Source organism: Macaca fascicularis, chromosome 19 (assembly GCF_037993035.2).
Source record: "Macaca fascicularis isolate 582-1 chromosome 19, T2T-MFA8v1.1".
Classification (NCBI taxonomy): Eukaryota; Metazoa; Chordata; class Mammalia; order Primates; family Cercopithecidae; genus Macaca; species Macaca fascicularis.
Window position 1 is genome coordinate 47,779,614 of NC_088393.1, and position 20,758 is coordinate 47,800,371.

General features: G+C 52.6%; 1 protein-coding gene across 7 annotated transcripts in view; it reads right to left on the reverse strand.

Moving 5' to 3' along the window:
* Positions 1-20,758, reverse strand: part of NUMBL (NUMB like endocytic adaptor protein) — a 25,748-nt gene continuing 4,990 nt past the window's right edge. For 4 of the 7 annotated variants that reach the window (XM_005589300.5, XM_065535502.1, XM_045379204.2 and 1 more), the window contains exons 2-10: positions 20,409-20,493; positions 17,987-18,126; positions 16,346-16,420; positions 16,180-16,254; positions 14,079-14,219; positions 11,017-11,206; positions 6,898-7,203; positions 3,435-3,557; positions 1-1,450 (exon numbers count right to left, since the gene is read on the reverse strand). In XM_005589300.5, coding sequence (XP_005589357.3) covers positions 783-1,450; positions 3,435-3,557; positions 6,898-7,203; positions 11,017-11,206; positions 14,079-14,219; positions 16,180-16,254; positions 16,346-16,420; positions 17,987-18,126; positions 20,409-20,493 — 1,803 coding nt within the window. In that variant the 3' untranslated portion in view covers positions 1-782. The remainder of the gene's footprint in view (positions 1,451-3,434; positions 3,558-6,897; positions 7,204-11,016; positions 11,207-14,078; positions 14,220-16,179; positions 16,255-16,345; positions 16,421-17,986; positions 18,127-20,408; positions 20,494-20,758) is intronic. The other 3 variants (XM_074023619.1, XM_074023621.1, XM_015441327.3) reach the window with 1 other exon arrangement.

Here is a 20,758-nt window from a genome sequence, read left to right on the forward strand (position 1 = left end):
CACCATTATATTCTTCCTTTATTGGCTGTCCTTGTATAATACAAATCTTCAAGTTTAGATACAAAAAAAATCTGGAAATAAAAGATAGAAAAGTACCCGCCAGGAACCCCTTCCCCTTCTTCCCGGACCCCTCCCCAGCGGGCACAGACATGAGGTAACTGCGCATCTTCTCCTCCTCCCCCCTCCCCGCCTCCTGGGCCCCCAACTTGGCCCCAGCCCCCATGAGACCTTGGCCCAAGGAACACATGGGCCCCAGAGCTGGAGGGCGATGGGGGTGACTACAGCATTGGCAGTGAACGCAGCGTGTGGGCAGAGGGCAGCCCTTAGCTTGTGCTGTGTATGGGGGGAGGAGACGACCAGATTTGGGGTGGGCACTGGTGTGGGGCCCAGGAGAGCCCCTAAGCAAGTGTCCCCCCCCATCCTGTCCAACACTGGAAGGTGGGAGGTCAACAGAAACTGGGAAATGGAGCGTGAACCAAGGGCATTCAGTGGGATTGTGGCCAACCCCTGTGTCTGGGGTGGGGGAAGGGGGCATCGCCAGCCTAAGTCCGGCAGTGAAATGGTTCCCTTAGCCAGGCTGGGTCCATCCCTGAATTCCATCCTGTTCCAACCTGGGTGTCACAATGTTGGTTCTGTAGTGGTTGTTGGGGTGGTTGAGAGAGGGGGGTGTTGAGAGGGTGCTGAGGGGCGCAGCCCCAGAGAGCAGGGTTAGGGGAGAGGTTGTGCCTCCACCCCCAGGCGTGGGGCGCCTGGAGATGATGGAGTGGGCGGGGCGGCTCGGGCTACAGTTCAATCTCGAATGTCTTCTGCAGGTCACCAGAAAAGGGGTTGGAGGGTTTCTCCACAGTGGGTTTGCCTTCTAATGCCGCCCACTGGGCCTCAAAGGGGTCCAACTCTGGAGCTGGGGCAGGCGCTGGCTCCGGGGGCCAGGGGGCCCCATTGGGGCGAGGGCGGGCCTGGCTCCCAGGGGCACTGGGTATGGCAGGGGGTGGGAAGGCCCCAGCTTTCCCAAGCAGGGTGGCGGGCTGAGGCTGGAGCTGGGCGGCTGAGCAGAAGGCGTTGGCCACCATCTGTGAGGGTGTGATGCCCACCACAGGCACCCGGGGCATCGGTGGGTAGCCCAAGCCTGGGTAGGTGGGCACAAAAGGGGGCTGCATGTGCGGGGGTGGCAGGAACACGGCCACTTGGGCAGATGCCGCGTCAAAGGGCCCCACAGGGGCAGGGAAAGGCTGCAAGGCAGGAGGCATGGTGGGCACCGGGGCCACAGACACTGTTTGCTGCTGCTGCTGCTGCTGCTGCTGCTGCTGCTGCTGCTGTTGCTGCTGCTGCTGGGCCTTGGCCACCTGTGACACCTCCTCCAGCCATCGCTCAGCCTCTGAAGGTGTCCGCTTGTGCCCGGGCTGGAAGGCAGCTGCAGGGGGCACGGAGGGCTCACCCCAGGCAGAAGTCCCTGGAGAGAGGAGAGGGATAGGTGAGGGGGCAAGGGCTTCAGCAGAAGAACCTCAGGCTGGGAACTGGCATGGTGTGGGAATCAGAGCACAGACTCTGGAGCCAGACCGCCTGCCTCTGAATCCCAGCTCTGCACCTCCCTAGCTTGCTGACTTCAGGCAGGTGACTTCACCATTCTGGACCACATAATGGCTCTGGAGTGCTAAGAACATACAATTCTGAGCTTCTAAGGTCCTATGATGGGAAAGTCTAAGTAGGACTGACATCCTCCTAGCTCCACTGCCCTTCTGACTGGTCAGTGCCAAACCTGGGATTCACTATTTTGTTTTGTTTGTCTGTTTTGAGAGAGTTTCACTCTGTTGCCCAGGCTGGGATGCAGTGGCCCTATCTCGGCTCACTGCAACCTCCGCCTCCCAGGTTCAAGCAATTCTCGTGCCTCAGCCTCCTGAGTAGCTGGGATTACAGGCGCGCACCATCACACCCAGCTGATTTTTTGTATGTTTAGTAGAGGCGAGGTTTCAACATGTTGCCCAGGCTGGACTCAAACTCCTATCTCAAGTGATCCCCCCACCTCGGCCACCCAAAGTACTAGGATTACAGGCATGAGCCACCACACCCAGCTGGTATTCACTATTTTGAATATCACCCTTGATTCTCTAATACTTTCAGAATGTATTGTTTTAGGAGTTAAGATTCTAAGATTGCATGGATCTTTCTCCACATGTATAATATTATCCTAACATAGTAAGGTCTGACAGTTTAGGGTGGGGCTTTCTAAGATTCTCGAATTCTACATTTACAGCGTTTGAGATTCTAAGGTGCTCCTGTGGTTCTAGGATAAGCCCATGGCTCTAAGATGATACACGGTTCTCAAGGATTCCATGGTTCCAAAACGATCTCTGAGCTTTAAGGTGATCCCAAGATTCTAGGATGAGCCCATGCCTCTGAGATGACCCCATGGCTCTAAGATGATCCCGTATCTCTAAGATAAATCATGGTTCTAAGGTGATCACTTGATTCTCAGCTAATCCCATGGCTCTAAGATGATCCATGGTTCTAGGATGATCCTCTGGCTCTAAGATGATCTGTGTTTCTAAGGTGATCCTGTGGCTCTAAGATGATCCATAGTTCTAGGATGATCCCTTGGTTCTAAGGGGATCCCATGGTTCTACAGGGATTCCATAGCTCTAAAATGATCAAGGGCTCTGAGATGATCCATGGCTCTAAGATGATCACATGATTCTCAGATAATCCCATGGTTCTAGGCTGATCCCCTGGCTCTAAGATGATCCCTGGGTCTAAGGTGATCACACGATTCTGAGGTAATCCCATGGCTCTAAGATGATCCATGGATCTAGGATAATCCCCTGACTCTAAGATGATCCATGGTTCTAAGGGGATCCCATGGTTCTACAGGGATTCCATAGCTCTAAAATGATCAAGGGCTCTGAGATGATCCATGGCTCTAAGATGATCACATGATTCTCAGATAATCCCATGGTTCTAGGCTGATCCCCTGGCTCTAAGATGATCCCTGGGTCTAAGGTGATCACACGATTCTGAGGTAATCCCATGGCTCTAAGATGATCCATGGATCTAGGATAATCCCCTGACTCTAAGATGATCCATGGTTCTAAAGTGATCGCGTGATTCTCAGGTAATCCCATAGCTCTAAGATGATCTCTGGTTCTAAGGTGATTGCATGATTCTGAGGTAATCCCATGACTCTAAGATGATCCACGGACCTAGGATGATCCCCTGGCTCTAAGATGGTCCATGGTTCTAAAATAATCACATGATTCTCACGTAATCCCATGGCTCTAAGATGATCCATGGTTCTAGGATGATCCCCTGGCTCTGAGGTGATCCATGATTCTAAGCCTGTAGGATCCCAAGACCCCTGGAGTGTCTGGGTAGCCCTGGATAGAGGAGGGGGTACAGGAAGGACATGCAGGGTGTCTGCCCAGTAGAAAGCCTGGCTTTACCTGTTGTGGCAGGTGGTGGCCCTGGTGCTGGTGCTCCAGCACTGGCAAAAGATGAACTGATCTGTGTGCACAGAGCGTTGATGCTGTCACTGTCGCTGGCGCCAGGAGGCTCCATCTCAGGCACTGGGAAGCAGGGCAGGACGGAGGTCAGCAAACAGGCCCAGGCCCTGCCGCAGCCCCACCCTTTATCCCACGCCCTTGGTGGCCCTCTCTTGTGACCTGTATCCTTTCCTGCTGTAGTAACTAAGTGGCCATGACCGCCAAATAACTGCACACGTGTGTGTCACATCTGAATGGCAGAACGATCAACTTACTGTGTGACATTTGATGGTTGACAGTAACAGGGACCCCAAACCAAGGACCTCAAGATTTGTGTGCGGCCACAAACCAGAAGAGATGTCTAAAACATTTAGCAACATATATTAGTTTAAAAATATGCCCAACCACGTGCATGGCAAGGACATGGGCCCAGTCTGAATGGATTGTGGCATGGCCGCTCACTGGCTGGGGATCATTTGTCCAGCTTTGGGCAGAGAAGTGGGGCCCTGTCCACCCCACCCAGCCTGACCTATGGCAAACATCATGAGAGCAGAGATGTGCCTGTGCCAGCAAGGCAGGAGACACTGAGCAGGCATGGCGGCCCCGCGAGGGCTTGGGATGAGCACAGGTACCATCCAAATAAACAATTAAGGACTGCCATGTGTGGTGTGTGACACATGTCTGTGACGTTTTAGCCAATGGCTGTCTCCAAGGGGTCATGCAGATGCTCCAGTGAACATCAGAACTGGCCGTAGGTGTCTGCAGGTGTGCTGTGGGGGCGCCCAGGTGGGACAGCCAATGTCAACAATGATTGTGCATGTTCATCCAAACAGGCATGCAGCTTCTGAGGTTGTGGCATCTGAGTGTGACTGGAGTCCAGGTGTGTGGCGTCCTGATGCGTGACCCCCAGGTGTGAGTGCATCTGCCGTGTGATGTACGAGTGTGTTTGCAGGTGTGCATGAATCTGCACATGTGGCTTTGGAGTTTGCATAAATCTGGGTGTGTGATCTGTGAAGGTGTGTAAATCTGAGTGTGTTTCTTTTTAAAAAATATTTATTTATTTTTGACACAGGGTCTCATTCTGTTGCCCAGGCTGGAGTGTAGTGGCACAATCTTGGCTCACTGCAACCTCTGCCTCCCAGGCTCAAGCAATCTTCCTGAGTAGCTGTGACTACAGGTGCATGCCACTGCACCTGGTTAACAATAAAGGTTAATTTTTAAAATTTTTTTGTAGAGATGAGATCTTGCTGTGCTGCCCAGGCTGGTCTCAAACTCCTGAGCTCAAGTGATCCTCCCTCCTTGGCCTCCCAAAGTGTTGGGATTACAGGTGTGAGTCACCACATCTGGCCATGTGTGACTTCTGACTCTGTGATTTTGGAGTGTGCGTGACTTGAGAGTATACCTGACTCTGAGTTTGTGACTTCTGAGCATGTGTGACATGTGTGTGAGGGTACGATGTCTATGTATGTGAAATTTCTGTGTGGCATGTCACATCCAAGTGAGCGTGCAGCTGGCCACAGGAGTGTGAGGCTTCTAAATAAAGCCTGGAGCTCCTGCCACCTCTCAGGAGCGCGTGTCACAGCCTGGGGAGTGTGCCTGATGTCAGGCTGCGTAAGGACAGCAAATGTGAGGGTGTGTGATGGCCCAGGAGTGCTGCAGGCATGGAGTGAGTGTGCGTCACTCTCAACAAGGGTGGGCACCTGCTCACCGGTTACCTTTTGGAGCAGCCCAGCCTCCTGGATACAGCTCAACACCCTCCCACACCAATCCCCAAGGCCATAATGGGTAGGCGATGCAGATTTGGCATCCAGGAACAAGAGTGTGGGCCAGACCACATGGCTTCACTGGCTGCTGGTGGGGAAGACAGCCCTTCTGCCTGCCTCCCTCAGGCAAAACTCAGTAGCATGCCACTTCTATCTTCTTCCTTTCCCATGGCAGACATTGTTCTCAATTTTTTTTTTTTTTTTTTTTGAGACAGGATCTCACTCTGTTGCCCAGGCTAGAGTGAAGTGGTGCAATCTGAGCTCACTGCAGCCTCAATCTGCTGGGCTCAAGCAATTCTCCTTTCTCAGCCTCCTGAGTAGCTAAGACTACAGGCATGCGCCACCACACTAGACTAGTTTTTGTATTTTTTTGTAGAGACAGGGTTTAGCCAAGTCATCTGCCTCAAGGGATCCTTGAACCCCTCTTGGGCTCAAGTGATCTGCCTGCCTTGGCCTCCCAAAGTCCTGGGACTACAAGCATGAGCCACTGCACCTGGCTGGACATCGCTTTTAGATCATGATGTATACCACCTGTCTCCTTTCCCTGGCCCACGGCAGACATTAGTAATCAAACACGATTTTTTCCTCCACGGAGCTCTTTGCTCACCTTACCCATCATCTGTCCAGACTTCATGGCTCCCCTGACCAAGTGCTAGAAGAAACAGATCCTTGTAACTCCATCTTCCCTCCAAGTAAAACATGACCTTTATATCTCCTCTCTCCTATCACCAGCCATGGCAGACAATGCCAATCAATTATGATGTGCTGCTCCTTTTCATGATGGGTACTGCCTCTGCTCAACTCTGTGCCCACAACAAATATCCCTGATCCATCACTATGCCCCCTGACCCCTGGGATCTCTGAGCTCACTGGTGCCCTGCATGTCATGTTTCTACTGACCAATTCTGGGAGTCTCCCCTTTGGGTAAAAACATAACACTCTTCCTACTCTCTCTTCTCCCTTGCCCATGACACACACTGTAAGGAGATCATGATTGCTAAGCAATCATGTGCACCATCCTTCTTGTTTTCCTTAACCACAGCAGACATTGCTAATTGATCATGATTTGTGATGCCTTTTTTGCCATCCCTTGATGCTCTCTGCCCTAGGCAGACATTGCTAATCCATCGCAATCCTCCTTTCCTTAGAGCCTGAGGAATACCTGTATCCTTCACTTAGCCAGATTTCATAGGCAAATGCTTGGAGGGAGAGAGCACGCATTAACTTACAGTGCTTCAGTCTATTTCTGAGCAAAAACAGGCCAATAGTGTTGCTTCTCTTCTTTCCCTGGCCCATGGCAAACTTCCTTATCCATGCCCGACTTCTTTGTCCATAGTGGACTTTACTAACTAATCATGACGTGCGTCATCTTTCTCCTTTTCCTTAACCACACCAGACATTGCTAATTGATCATAACTTGTGAGGCCTTTCTGCTATCCCTTACTCAGAGCAGACATGGTTTATCAATCCTGATTTGTGCTGTCTCCTTCCTCTCCCTTGCCCACTGCTAATCGATCATGACATGTTCCACCTCTCTCTCCTTTGCCCATGGCAGACAGTGCAAATCAATCACAGTGTGAACCATCTCGCCTCTATCCCTTGCCCACATCAGATAGTGCCAATTGATTCCAGTGCCCTTTCCCACTGGGCCCAGGGCTCACCTGTGCCCTTCACCTGGAAGTCAGTGCGGCGCTGCAGCGTGGATGGCAGCTCATTCAGTCGTAGGCTCAGCTGCCGTTTGAAAGGTGAGTTCTTCTGGCTGAGTGCTGGGAACCCACGGAAGGAGCCCTGGCGAACCAACTGCTCCAGGGGGGCATGGCGCCGGGGGATGGCGGCCGCAGTGGTGCCTGCAGCCACGGGGGTGCCTGCCTCACCCTTCTCACCAGGGGATGTGGTGGCTGGTGTTGGGGACACGTGCCCAGGCTGGGCAGGGCCAGGAGCCACAGTGGGGGCAGCTGCTGCCTCTGCTGGAGACATGGGGGAGATGGATGGTTAGGTATCTCACCATGGCATTCAAGGCCTCTCCCGCCTGGTTCTCTGGGTCATTCTCCAAGGCTGCCTTCCTTGTCAGTGAGTCCTGCCCGTACGACAAGCTAGTCAAAGCCTTGAGATATCCCTCACTCCCACCCAAGTCAAGATCCCCTTCCCCAGGAGGCCCTTGGAAAACCGTCCCCCAGGCTCACCCTCTGTGTCTCGCCAGCTTCCTGCCCCTTTCTGTCTTGCCCTGCTGCTCTCACCATTCTTCCCTCGGAGACCCTCTATCTCCCTTTCCAATCATTTAACAAACACTTATTTGGTGCCGGAATAACGTATGAGGCATTGTTCCAGATGCTTTGCAAGTATTAACTCATTCAATCCACACGACTACGCATGGGGTTGATACGATCCTCATTTTACAGATGTGGAAACTGAGACCCAGCAAAGGCCCAGTGTGATATGCTCCAAATGACACTGCTAGGAAAGGACAGACTGACTCTGGAGCCCATGCTCCAAATGACTGCCCACCCTGTCTCCCTCTGGCCTCGCTCTCTGTATCATGTCTTTCTCTGTCACTGTCTGTTCCCCTCTGTCTCCCACCTCCCAGCCTTCTTCCCACCTCAAGGAGCTCCTCCCTTCCTCCAGTCATTCTAGACATGGCTTGGATGCTTCATCCTCTGAGAAGCTTTCCAGATTGTTCTGGTCTCTCAGCCTGGCTCCCTCCACTCTGAGACTGTTCTCTGTCCTCTGGGAGGAAGCCTGACCTCCCTACTCAGCAGGAGAGGCAGGCTCTTCAAGGGCAGGGCTCCCCTCACCCCTGCCAAACTATGAACACACACCTACCCTCCTACCAGGGCCTCCCCGAGCTGCGGCCTGAATACCATGGAGATTAAACTCGGGCCCAGAGAGACCCTCCCAGAAGGATGTCGCCCAGTGCTGCTTCTCCCATCGTGACACAATGGGGCACCCATGCAGGTCTGGCCCAGGGTAGTGGAAACAGCCCAGGACAGGTTGGAACCAGGAAACCACCTCTGCCCCCACTCACTGTGTGACCTCAGTAAGTCCCCTCCCCTCTCTGGGCTCCAGTTTGCCAACTAGAAACCTGGGATAAACATCTCATGCTACTTCCCAAGCCTCCGAGAGGGTCAGTTTAGGTGGTGAATGTTAAATGTTTTGGAATCCAACAAAAGCATGCCTGGACACAGTGGCTCATGCCTATAATCCCAGCACTTTGAGAGGCCAAGGTGGGAGGATCACTTGAGGCCAGGAGTTCAAGACCAGCCTTGCCAACATGGTGAAATACCATCTCTACTAAAAATACAAAAAAAGATTAGTTGGGTGTAGTGGCACATGCCTGGGATTACAGCTACTCCAGAAGCTGAGGCAGGAGAATTGCTTGAACCCGAGAGGCAGAGGTTGCAGTGAGCCAAGATCACACCATTGCACTCCAGCCTGGGCAACAGAGCGAGACTCTGTCTCCAAAAAAGAAAAATAAAACAAACAAACTTAGCTGGGTGTGGTGGTGGGCACCTGTAATCCCAGCTACTCAGGAGGCTGAGGCATACGAACTGCTTGAAACCAGGAGGCGGAGGTTGCAGTGAGCTGAGATGGCGACACTGCACTCCAGCCTGGGTGCCAGAGAGAGACTCTGTCTCAAAAAAAAGATGTTCTTTTTTTTCCCCTTACAATCCAGGATCCAATTCAGGATCACATCTTGCACCTATTAATACCTGTCAAATCTCATTCGTCTCCCTTAATCAGGATCAGTTTCCAATGGTAAATTCTTTGTAAATTCTAAGTAGTGTTTTCCCAAAAAACGTAAACTAGAATTCACAGTAAAAAATAAATAGATAAATTAATTAAATTATATGGTGACTCAGGACATACATACAATTATAATTTAAACACACACACACACACACACACACACACACACACACACACAGTTTTAGAACTTACAAAGTAACCATTTACCTAGAAAGTTAGTTTTACCAAGTATGTTTCAAACTTTCTTGATGGCAATCCAGAGTAAGAGGTATCTTTTATATGGTAGCCTCTTACATGCACACGCGCGCACACATACACACACACACACACACTCTCTCTCTCTCTCACACTCAAATAAAAGTATCATTAAATTATATTTAACCCTTATGCCATTCAATATACTCTGATATTTTCTATGATTCTCTACTTCATTGTTTTTAAATTCTTTTTTTTTTTTTTTTTTTGAGACGGAGTCTTGCTCTGTCGCCCAGGCTGGAGTGCAGTGGCCGGATCTCGGCTCACTGCAAACTCCGCCTCCCGGGTTTATGCCATTCTCCTGCCTCAGCCTCCCGAGTAGCTGGGACTACAGGTGCCCGCCACCTCGCCTGGCTAGTTTTTTGTATTTTTTAGTAGAGACGGGGTTTCACCATGTTAGCCCATGTTAGGATGGTCTCGATCTCCTGACCTCGTGATCTGCCCGTCTCGGCCTCCCAAAGTGCTGGGATTACAGGCTTGAGCCACCGCACCCGGCCTCATTTTTTTTTTTTGAGACAGGGTCTCACTCTGTCTGTCACCCAGGTTTGAGTGTGGTGGCACAATCGCAGCTGTCTGCAGCCTCTACCTCCTGGGCCCAGGTGATCCTCCTGCCTCAGCCTCCTGAGTAGCTGGGACCACAGGCTGCACCACCATGCCTGGCTAATTTTTTAATGATTTGTAGAGACAGGGTTTCCCTATGTTGCCCAGGTTGATTTCATTTTTTAAAATGCCAGCCACATGGGCTGGGCCCAGTTGTCCATACCTATAACACCAGTGCTTTGGGAGGCTGAGGTGGGAGGATCATTTGAGGCCAGGAGTTTGAGACCAGCCTGGGAAACACAGCAAGATCCCAGTTCTACAAAACCTAAAAATAAAACTAGCCAGATGCTGTGGTGCGTGCCCATATTCCCAGCTACCTGGAGGCTGAGGCAGGAGAATTACCTGAGCCCAGGAGTTTGAGGCTGCAGGGAGCTGTGATCACGCCACTGCACTCCAGCCTGGGCAACAGAATTAGACCTCAACTCAGAAAACAAAACAAAAAATGCCAGCTACAGGACAGCAAATTGGCTTCACAGGTCTTGATACACAGGTTGGAAAGTCCTGAGAAGGCCAGGCGCCATGGCTCACGCCTGTAATCCCAGCACTTTGGGAGGCCGAGGCAGGTGGATCACCTGAGGTCAGGAGTTTGAGACCAGCCTGGCCAACATGGGGAAACCCTGTCTCTAATAAAAATACAAAAATTAGCCATGCCTGTAATCCTGGCTACTCGAGAGGCTGAGCCAGGAGAATTGCTGGAACCCAGGAGGTGGAGATTGCAGTGAGCCAAGATCGCACCCTTGCACTCCAGCCTGGGTGACAGAGCAAGACTCTGTCTCAAAAAAAGACAGAGTCTTACTCTACTGCCCAGACCGGAGTGCAGTGGTGTGATCTCAGCTCACTGCAACCTCCACCTCCAGGGTTCCAGCAATCCTCCTGCCTCAGCCTCCCAAGTAGTTGGGATTACAGGTGTAGGCCACCATGCCCGGTTAATTTTTGTATTTTTAGTAGAGACGAGGTTTCACCATGTTGCCCAGGCTGGTCTCCAACTTCTGACCTCAAGTGATCTGCCCACCTTGGCCTCTCAAAGTGCTGGGATTACAGGCGTGAGCCATGGCGCCTGGCCTGAAGCATCCCCTGCTTTGTAAACTGTTGAGTCCCTGTACCTCTGAAGCCCCCCACCCCCCGACCTTGGGTACCCTGTGCCCACTCTGTGCCCTGCTGGTGCTCAGGGCAACACCCACCTTTCTTCTTGTCCGGGGCCTCTCGCTCAGCAGGCCGCCCACCCCCAGACAGGCGGAAGGAGCCCTCGCGGGCGAAGCTGGTGCGGCTGGCATCGAAGGCGGCCGTGACCCCACATTCCTTCTCCCGTCGCTGTTTTCGCTCCAGGCAGGCGGCAAAAGCACAGCCCACGGCGTGGCTCAGCCTCTCGCCCTGTGGGGAGAGGATGGGCGGGGGTTAGAGGTGCTGGGCAGGGCGGACAGGGGCCAGGGGCACTGAGTTACAGCCACTAGGTACTGGATCGCGCTGGATGAGTCCCTGCACTTCTCTGGGCCTCAGTGCTCATCTGCACCATGAGGAAGGGCTGGAAATGACAGCTCCAAGTGAGAGAAGCCAGAAACCAAGGAGCCTGTTGTGTGGCTCCACTTACCGGAAATTCCAGAAGAGACAAAACTAATCTATGGTGAAAAAAGTCAGAACAGGCCAGGAGTGGTGGCTTTCTCCTGTAATGCTAGCACTTTGGGAGGCTGAGGCAGGAGGTTCCCTTGAGCCCAGGAGGTCAAGGCTGCAGGGAGCTATGATTGCACCACTGCACTCCAGCTTGGGTGACAGAACGAGATTCTGTCTCAAAAAAAGAAAGTCAGAATAGTGGTAGTTTCCTATGGGGTGGGGAATGACTGGAAAGGGTATGAAGGGATGATTGGGTGCTGGCAATGTTCTAGATATTGATAGGGGTTTGGTTACATGGGTGTATGCAATTGTCAAAATTCGTTGACTGTACACTGAAGGCTTGTGCATTGCTATGGACTAAATGTGTGTTTCTCTCCCAATTCAAACACTGAAGCCCTCATTCATAATGTGCTGGTATTTGGGTGTAGGCCTTTGGGAGACAATGAGAGTTATGTTAGATCATGAGGTGGGATCCTCACGATGGAATTAGTGCCCTTATTTATTTATTTATTTTCTAGGACAGGGTCTCACTCTGACGCTCATGCTGGAGTGCAGCGGCACAACCTCAGCTCACTGCAACCTCTACCTCCCGGCTTCAAGCAATTCCCCTGCCTCAGCCTCCCAGTAGCTGGGAGTATAGGCATGCACCACCACGCCCGGCTAAGTTTTGTATTTTCAGTAGAGATGGGATTTCACGATGTTGGCGAGGCTGGACTCGAACTCCTGACCTCAGGTGATCTGCCCACCTGCGCCTCCCAAAGTGTTGGGATTACAGGCATAAGCCACTATGCCTGGCCAGGATTAATGCCCTTAAAAAGGAGAAAAAGGCCGGGCGCGATGGCTCAAGCCTGTAATCCCAGCACTTTGGGAGGCCGAGGCGGGTGGATCACGAGGTCAGGAGATCGAGACCATCCTGGCTAACATGGTGAAACCCCGTCTCTACTAAAAATACAAAAAAAAAACTAGCCGGGCGTGGTGGCAGGCGCCTGTAGTCCCAGCTACTCGGAGGCTGAGGCGGGAGAATGGCGTGAACCCGGGAGGTGGAGCTTGCAGTGAGCCGAGATCGCGCCACTGCACTCCAGCCTGGGCGACAGAGCAAGACTCCGTCTCAAAAAAAAAAAAAAAAAAAAGGACATGAGATCTCCCCTCCACCTTGCCAGGTGAAGATACAGAAAGCAGGCATCCGTCTGCAAACCAGGAAAAGAGCCCTCACCAAGAAATGAGCCATTTGACACCCTGACCTCAGGCATCCAGCCTCTAGAAGTGCAAGAAACAAATGTTTGTCATTTAAGCCACACAGTCTACACCATTTGGTTACAGCGGCCTGAACTAAGACAATTATATCTTTCGCTTTGAAGGAAAAAAAAAAAAAATCTGGAAACAAATACAAATTATACTTAATGGTGTGCATGCTGAAATATGGAGCGGGAAGTAGTCCGATGCCTACAAAAAGTATCAGATGGTCCAAGCACAGTGGCTCACACCTGTAATCCCAGCACTTTAGGAGGCTGAGGCAGGCGAATCACTTGAGGCCAGGAGTTTGAGACCAGCCTGGCCAACATGGTGAAACCCTGTCTCTACTAAAAATACAAAAATTAGCCGGGCGTGGTGGCAGGCACCTGTAATCCCAGCTACTATGGAGGCTGAGGCAAGAGAATTGCTTGAACCCGGGAGGTGGAGGTTTCAGTGAGCCAAGATCGTGCCACTGTACTCCAGTCTCGCTCTGTCTCAAAAAAAAAAAAAAAAAAAGTAAGTAATGAACTACTGATCCAAGCGGCTCACGCCTGTAATCCGAGCACTTTGGGAGGCCAAGGTGAGTGGATCACTTGAGTCCAGGAGTTCCAGACAAGCCTGGGCAACATGGTGAAACCCTGTCTCTACAAAAAATACAGAAAATTAGCCGGGCATGGTGGCATGTGCCTGTAGTCCCAGCTACTCAGGAAGCTGAGGTGGGAGAATCACTTGAACCCAGGTTGCAGTGAGGTGAGACTGCACCACTGTACGCCAGCCTGGGTGACAGAGAGAGACCTTGTCTCATTAAATAAATTAATTAAATTAAAAATATTGCCGGGTGGGGTGGCTCACACCTGTAATCCCAGCACTTTGTAATCCCAAAGTGCTGGGATTACAGGTGTGAGCCACTGAGCCACCGTGCCCAGCCAATACTCTTTTTTTTTTTTTTTTTTTGAGATGGAGTCTCACTCTGTCACCCAAGCTGGAGTGCAGTGGTGCAATTCTGGCTCACTGCAACCTCCACCTCCTGGGCTCAAGTGATTCTCCTGCCTCAGCCTCCTGAGTAGCTAGGACTACAGGTGTGCACCACCACACCTGGCTAATTTTTTGTATTTCAGTGGAGATGGGATTTTACCATGTGGTCCAGGGTGGTCTTGAAAGCCTGAGCTCAGGCAATCCACCCGCCCCAGCATCCCAAAGTGCTGGGATTACAGGTATGAGCCACTGCACCCGGCCCTCACGTGAATACTCTAAATTGGGAACTGAGTATACCCTCTTCTCCAGATGAGGAAACTGGGCACACAGAGGTGAGTGACGTGCCTGAATGGAGGAAGCTTGTCAGGGTGGGGCTGGGATGCCAGGGCATGGGAGGGAAGAGCCGGCCAGCTGTGGCAATACTCACGGAGTCCTTGAGTGCCAGAAAACAGTGGCAGATCCAGCGGCGGGTGGTCCCATCACGGCAGATATAGGAGAAAGCCTTGTCCAGGTTGCGGTCAGGAGCACAAAAGGAGACCTTTTCGATGGTCTGGTCGACCAGAAGATCCTAGGAGGGGCCGGGGAGGCCAGGAGAAGAGTGTGAACTGTCTTTCGAGTATTCACTCAACATTCTCTCTGTGTCTGCTGAAATCCCGTCCTGAACGGGGTAGGGACCCAGCAGTCACTGAGACACCCTGTGCCCTGCCTGCAGAGGGCTCCCAGGTCAGAGGGAAGATCAGACCCATCACGAGATGGGCAGCCCAGAGTACAGGCAGGATGTGATGATGGAGGCCCAGGCAGAGGGGTCAGGGCCAGCGTGGCAAAAGCCGGCTTGGGGTTAGTCAGACAGGGCTTCCTGAAGCAGGTATTAACTAGGAAAAAAAGTCAAGGAACAGTATTTTGGGCTGAGGAAACTGCCTTGCAAAGGTGGTGGCCTTGTTCTGTCATTAACCCAACTCTCAGCATGTCCTGGGCACCTCCTAGGGCAGTCTCTGGGCTGGGGGCAGGGGATTCAAGGTGAGCAAACAGATACCTAGATTGGGCCTCATAGTGCTTCCTTCTGGCTGGGCAGGGTGACAACAAACACTTAACAGCTAACATTCATTGATCTGAGCAGTTATGTACGATGTACCAGACCCTATTAAATAATTTTTTTCTTCCCAGAAGAAGTCTTGCTCTGTCACCCAGGCTAGAGTGCAGTGGTGTGATCTTGGCTTACTGAAACCTCTGCCTCCTGGGTTCAAGCGATTCTCCCGTCTCAGCCTCCCAAGTAGCTGGGATTACAGGCACGCATCACTACATCTGGCTAATTTTTGTATTTTTAGTAGAGGTGGAGTTTCACCATCTTGGTCAGGCTAGTCTCGAACTCCTGACCTCAGGTGATCCACCCGCCTCAGCCTCCCAAAGTGCTGGGATTGTAGGTATGAGCCACCGTGCCCAGCCCGCATTAAAAATTGTATTAAAAATTATTTTGGGCCGGGCGCGGTGGCTCAAGCCTGTAATCCCAGCACTGTGGGAGGCCGAGATGGGCGGATCACGAGGTCAGGAGATCGAGACCATCCTGGCTAACACGGTGAAACCCCGTCTCTACTAAAAATACAAAAAACTAGCCGGGCGCGGTGGCGGGCGCCTGTAGTCCCAGCTACTCCGGAGGCTGAGGCAGGAGAATGGCGTGAACCCGGGAGGCGGAGCTTGCAGTGAGCTGAGATCCGGCCACTGCACTCCAGCCTGGGCGGCAGAGCGAGACTCCGTCTCAAAAAAAAAAAAAAAAAAAAAAAAAAAATTATTTTGTATAGATGGAACCTTGCTCCTTTTCACAGGCTGATCTTGAACTCCTGGCTTCAAGGGGCCCTCCCAGCCAGGCACCATTTCAAACAACTTGCATATGCTTTCTCACTTAATGGTAGGGTCTATGATAATCCCACCCCCACTCCTTTTTTTTTGAGATGGAGTTTCGCTGTTGTTGCCCAGGCTGGAGTGCAATGGCATGATCTCAGCTCACTGCAACCTCCACCTCTCAGGTGCAAGTGATTCTCCTGCCTCAGCCTCCCAAGTAGCTGGGATTACAGGCGTGCACCACCACATCTGGCTAATTTTTGTATTTTTAGTAGAGATGAGGTTTCACCATATTGCCAGGCTGGTCTTAAACTCCTGACCACAGGTGATCCTCCCTCCTTGGCCTCCCAAAGTACTGGGATTACAGGCCTGAGCCACCGCTCCCGGCCTATAATCCCCATTTTTTAGATGACACAACTGAGACCCAGAGAGGTTAAATCTCATGCCCAGGGGCCCTAAGCTGGGATCGGAGCTGAGGCAGCTGCTCCAGTCTCTCTCACCCACAGCCTATGCCAGTTCCCAAATAATCACTGCATTTATTCCTGAGTTATGATGACTGAGGGAGCACACGGCATCGTCTAGAAGGTCCCTGAGGGAGGGATGTGCAGAGGAGGTGGGAAGGCGTCCTCCGCTCTGATTCCAGCAGGGTGAGCAGACAGGCCCCCCGGTGTCCACCCCCACAGGCCTCCTACCTTGGTTTTGTCATCCACCACTCGGAGCCCATCGGCTGACACCCACAGGACAGACTTCACGGACTTTCGGCCCATCTGGGGAGAGGCAAGGGGACAAAGGAGCCGGGTCAGGGTGCCTCTCCCTGTCTGACCTTGCCCCCTCCCTTGTGCCAGCCCCCTCACTCACCGCCTTCAGCTTCTTCACCGCGTCTTCACACACGTGCATTCCCCGGGACTCCTCCACCTCCACGTGGCCCAGGTACTTGGGTTGGAGGGAATGGAGGGATATGAAACAGCACAGTAATCACTCATTCTCCGTGCCCACTGAGCATCTGCCATGCAGCAGACAATATTCTAAACACATGCATGACGTGTATGCAATCATTTATTCTGCATCTCAACTCTACAAGGTGGACACCCCATTCCTAGTCTAGACATGCAGATGGGGAAACTGAAGCACAGCATGTAGTAGTGATTCAGATCTAGCTATATCCCTGGGCCCTAACCTGGCACCATGGTCCTCCCGAGAGCCACCATTTGCATCTCTGTGCGTGAGGACTGGCCCCAGGCCATGCAAAGCTGCTCTGCCCACCCTAAAGCAGCTAGAAAGAGCCTGGGCCAGTCCCGGCAATGATTGACGGGAGTTAGGGTACCTGAGCCCCAACTCCCTCACCTGCAGGTGGGATGACTGTTGCCTTGAGTTTCCCAGAGGAAAGCTCAGTTGCACACAGCTGCAGTTTTAATAACACACCCTTTACTGACTGCCTTACTTTCCTCACTCCCAACACCATTTCCTGCACCTCCCAAATGAAGCCCTCACACTCAGGGTCTGCTTCCGGGGGAAGGGAACATAAGGTAGTGGAGGGGCTGTGACCATGGTCAGTCATCACTCAGCCAGGAAGGGGCTGAGCTCCACAGTCCATGCCATGATTCCTGCTCTCCCCCTCATAGGAATGTAAAGGTATAGGATATGGCTAAACCAGAACGCCCTTAACGGTAGAGCACTTTGCAAATGCTACACATGACATCATAGTTTCCAGGTGATAGTTTGCTGGTACAAGAAAATGTGTTTTGGTTGGTTGGTTGTTTTCAAGATTGGGTATCACTCTGTTGCCTAGGCTGGAGTGCAACGGCACAATTAAGGCTCACTGTAGCCTCGACCTTCCTGGACTCAAGTGAGCCTCCCACCTCAGCCTTGCGAATAGCTGGGACTACTGGTGCGTGCCACTGTGCCTGACTATTTTTTGTAGAGACAGGGTTTCTCTGTGTTTGCCCAGGCTGGTCTTGAACTCCTTGGCTCAAGCAATCCTCCCACCACAGCCTCCCAGTGTCCTGGAATTACAGGTGTGAGCCGCCACCACACTTCACGCTTTTTTTTTTTTTTTCCTCCTAGACAGAGTCTGCTCTGTCGCCCAGGCTGGAGTGCAGTGGTGCTATCTCGGCTCACTGCAACCTCTGCCTCCCGGGTTCAAGTGATTCTCCTGTCTCAGCCTCCCCAGTAGCTACAGGCGCCCTGCACCACGCCCGGCTAATTTTTGTATTTTTAGTAGAGATGGCAAGATGGCACCATGCCCAGCTAAGTTTTGTATTCTTAGTAGAGATGGGGTTTCACCATATTGGTCAGGCTGGTCTCGAACTCCTCACCTCAGGTGATCTACCTGCCTCAGCCTCCCAAAGTGCTGGGATTACAGGCATAAGCCACGGCGCCCGGCCGGCCTCATGCTTTTTAATACCAACTTCAAATGACTTGAGCGCGTGTCCCAGTCAGGCCGTGCATGCGCACAGCACAGCACCCCCGTCCACGCCCCGCCGCACTCCGCCCACTCACCCTGACCGGGAAGCTGCACGTGCCCTTCCGCACTGCGTCCTCGTCCGCCTGCCACTGGTGCGGGCGCGACGCCTCAGGCACGTAGGCTGGCTTCCTCCGCCGCAGGCTCTGCCGTAACTTGTTCATGGTGCCCGCCCCGTCTGGTGACATAGGACAGTGATGTGGATCAAGGGCGGGGGTCAGAAGGTATGGAGCTCAACGGGGAGACCAGTGCTCAAGGAGCATGAGGAAAGGAGCCAACAGAAGCCAGGGGAGTGCGAGCACTGGGCACTGCGGATTCAGAACCACGGGGCTAAGGGGCGGGAGGTCTGGGGTGGGGGCATGGGGCACAGGTTTCAGGGCATTGGAGGGCTTCTTGTCCGTGTGGTGGATGCTTCCTCATTCCCAGGCCATGAGCATCCAAAGGGTGGGAAGTCAGACATAGGAGGGCATGGGGGTTGGAGGGCATGGGGGTTGGAGGGCATAGGGGTCAGGGGCCACACAGGGGTTTTAGGGGTATGAGAGTCAGGCAGTGGGGTGATCAGAGGACAGCAGAGGAGTTGGGACCTGCATGGGTCAGAGGTGCGGGAGTCAGGTGCATGGGGTGTGGGGGATGGTGGCTTGCCTCTGGAACTCTAAGACGCAGCCCTTTTGTGACAACTGTGTCTAGTCCCCAGGCAAGGCTTCTGGGGCCTTGCACCCACGACTGTCAGAGGCAGCGCTGTGGGTGTGTGGAGTGGGCATGGAGGTGGCAGCCACTAGGACAGTCTTCACTGATCAGCCATCCTGACAGTCCCAGGACTGGGAGCACCAACAGCAGAGGGGGACGTGTGTGTGTAAGCAAGTGTGCAATGGTATGTTCTGGAAAGCTATGAGGGGATCTGTATCTGAGCATGCAAGTAATGTCTCTGAGTGTTTCTGAAGGCTGTTTGGAAGAATGCATGTCTGAGAATGGTGTATGATAGTGTGCATCTGTGAGTGCTGTCTGTGAGGGATGCATCCAAAAGTGTGGTTGTTGTCTGCGGGTCTGAGTCCCTGAAGGTTGTTGCTGAAGGGCATCGATGTCTGAGAGTGCTTGTGTGTGTCTGCCGTCTATATCCGAGAGTGCCGTTGTTGTCTATGAGAACTTGTGGCTCAGTGCCTGTTGCCTGTGAGGGTGTGTCTGTGTTTGAGCATGAGGCTGTCGTCTTTCAAAGGGTGTGCCCATGGCTGTTATCCATGTAGCTATGTCTCTGTGTGAAGGTGTGGCTATTGTCTGTGAGTCTGTGATGATACTGCCTCTGACAGTGCGTCTGAGGGACCCACGAGACTGTCTGTGTCCAAGAGTGCAGCTGTTGGCGGCGAGCCTGTGTGACTGTGGCTGTGGCTGTCATCTTAGAGTGTGGGTGCATGGGTATTGCGCAGAGGTTGTATCTGTGTGCAGTGGTGCATCTGTTAGGGTGTGTGAGAACATGAGGTTGTCTTTAGCGAGACTGTGTTCATGAGGGTTATTTTTAAGGGTGCGACTGTTGCCTGAGAGAGTGCTGGGTGCTGTTTGTGAGACTGTGTTTGTGCGTGTTTGTGCACAACCGTAGCTCCCTGTGAGAGCCTGGGCCCGCGGGTGCTGTCTGTGAAAGTGTGACTGTCATCTGTAGAAATGTGGGTCTGTGTGTGTTGTCAGACTCTGCAAGAGTAGGTCTTTTTTTTTTTTTTTTTTTTGAGACAGAGTTTTGCTCTTGTTGGGAATGGAGGCTGGAGTGCAATGGCGCGATCTCGGCTCACAGCAACCTCTGCCTCCCGCGTTCAAGCGATTCTCCTGCCTCAGCCTCCCGAGTAGCTGGGATTACAGGCATGCGCCACCACCCCTGGATAATTTTGTATTTTTAATAGAGACGGAGTTTCTCCATGTTGGTCCGGCTGGTCTTGAACTCCCGACCTCAGGTGATCTGCCCATCTCAGCCTCCCAAAGTGCTGGGATTATAGGCGTTGAGCCACCGCGCCCAGCCAACAGTGTGTCTCTTGAGAGTATGTATCTCAGAGTCTGTATCCAGCGAGCGTCTGTGGTCACCTGTGAATCTGGGTGTTGTCTGGGAATGTGGCTGTGTGTCTATGTATGTGTATATATGTTTGTGTATTAGTGTGATGAACATTTACTTAAGCACGTGTGTTACTGCATTAGCAAGTGTGTGTGATCTGAAGGAGATCTGTGTTTGTGTGTGTGTGTGTCTAACTGTATGTCTACAGATGTGAGTGTCTGAGTGTGGCCCTGCACTTGAGGCTGTAAGGGTGTCAGGGTGTGGGTCTGTGCATGAGTGGGACTCTGGCAGTCGCTGAGGAAGATGCCTGAGGGGGTCCACTCATGAATGTGATTAAGCCCATGTGATCGCAGGGACAGCTCCTCTGGTCATGCTAGGCAAGACCACATACCCATTCAGCCCTGCCGTGTCCCAGGCTGGTCACTCACCTGGATCCGTCCTGCAGGTTTCTGGGGGCCCCGGGGCCCCACACGGGGCTGGGGGCAGGTGCCGCTCAGGCCTCCGGGGTCCGCCCTGCCCGAGTAGGGGAGGACAAGGTGAGAAGTTTGTCTGGGGTGGGGCTCAGTCCGATACCTCACCCCAACTTGGACTTCAGTCAGCCCCCTCCATCTTGGGCTCCCTGATGACAGTCCTAGTTGTCCTAGCAACTGTTACCAGGGAGATCAGCCACCTGGTTCCAAGGGCCCAGGAAGAAGTAGGTATGTTTGGGGGGCATATGTTGGGGATGTGCTGGCCTCAGGAGAGCCTCACTGCCCAAGGGAATGCTATGAGAGTGGCC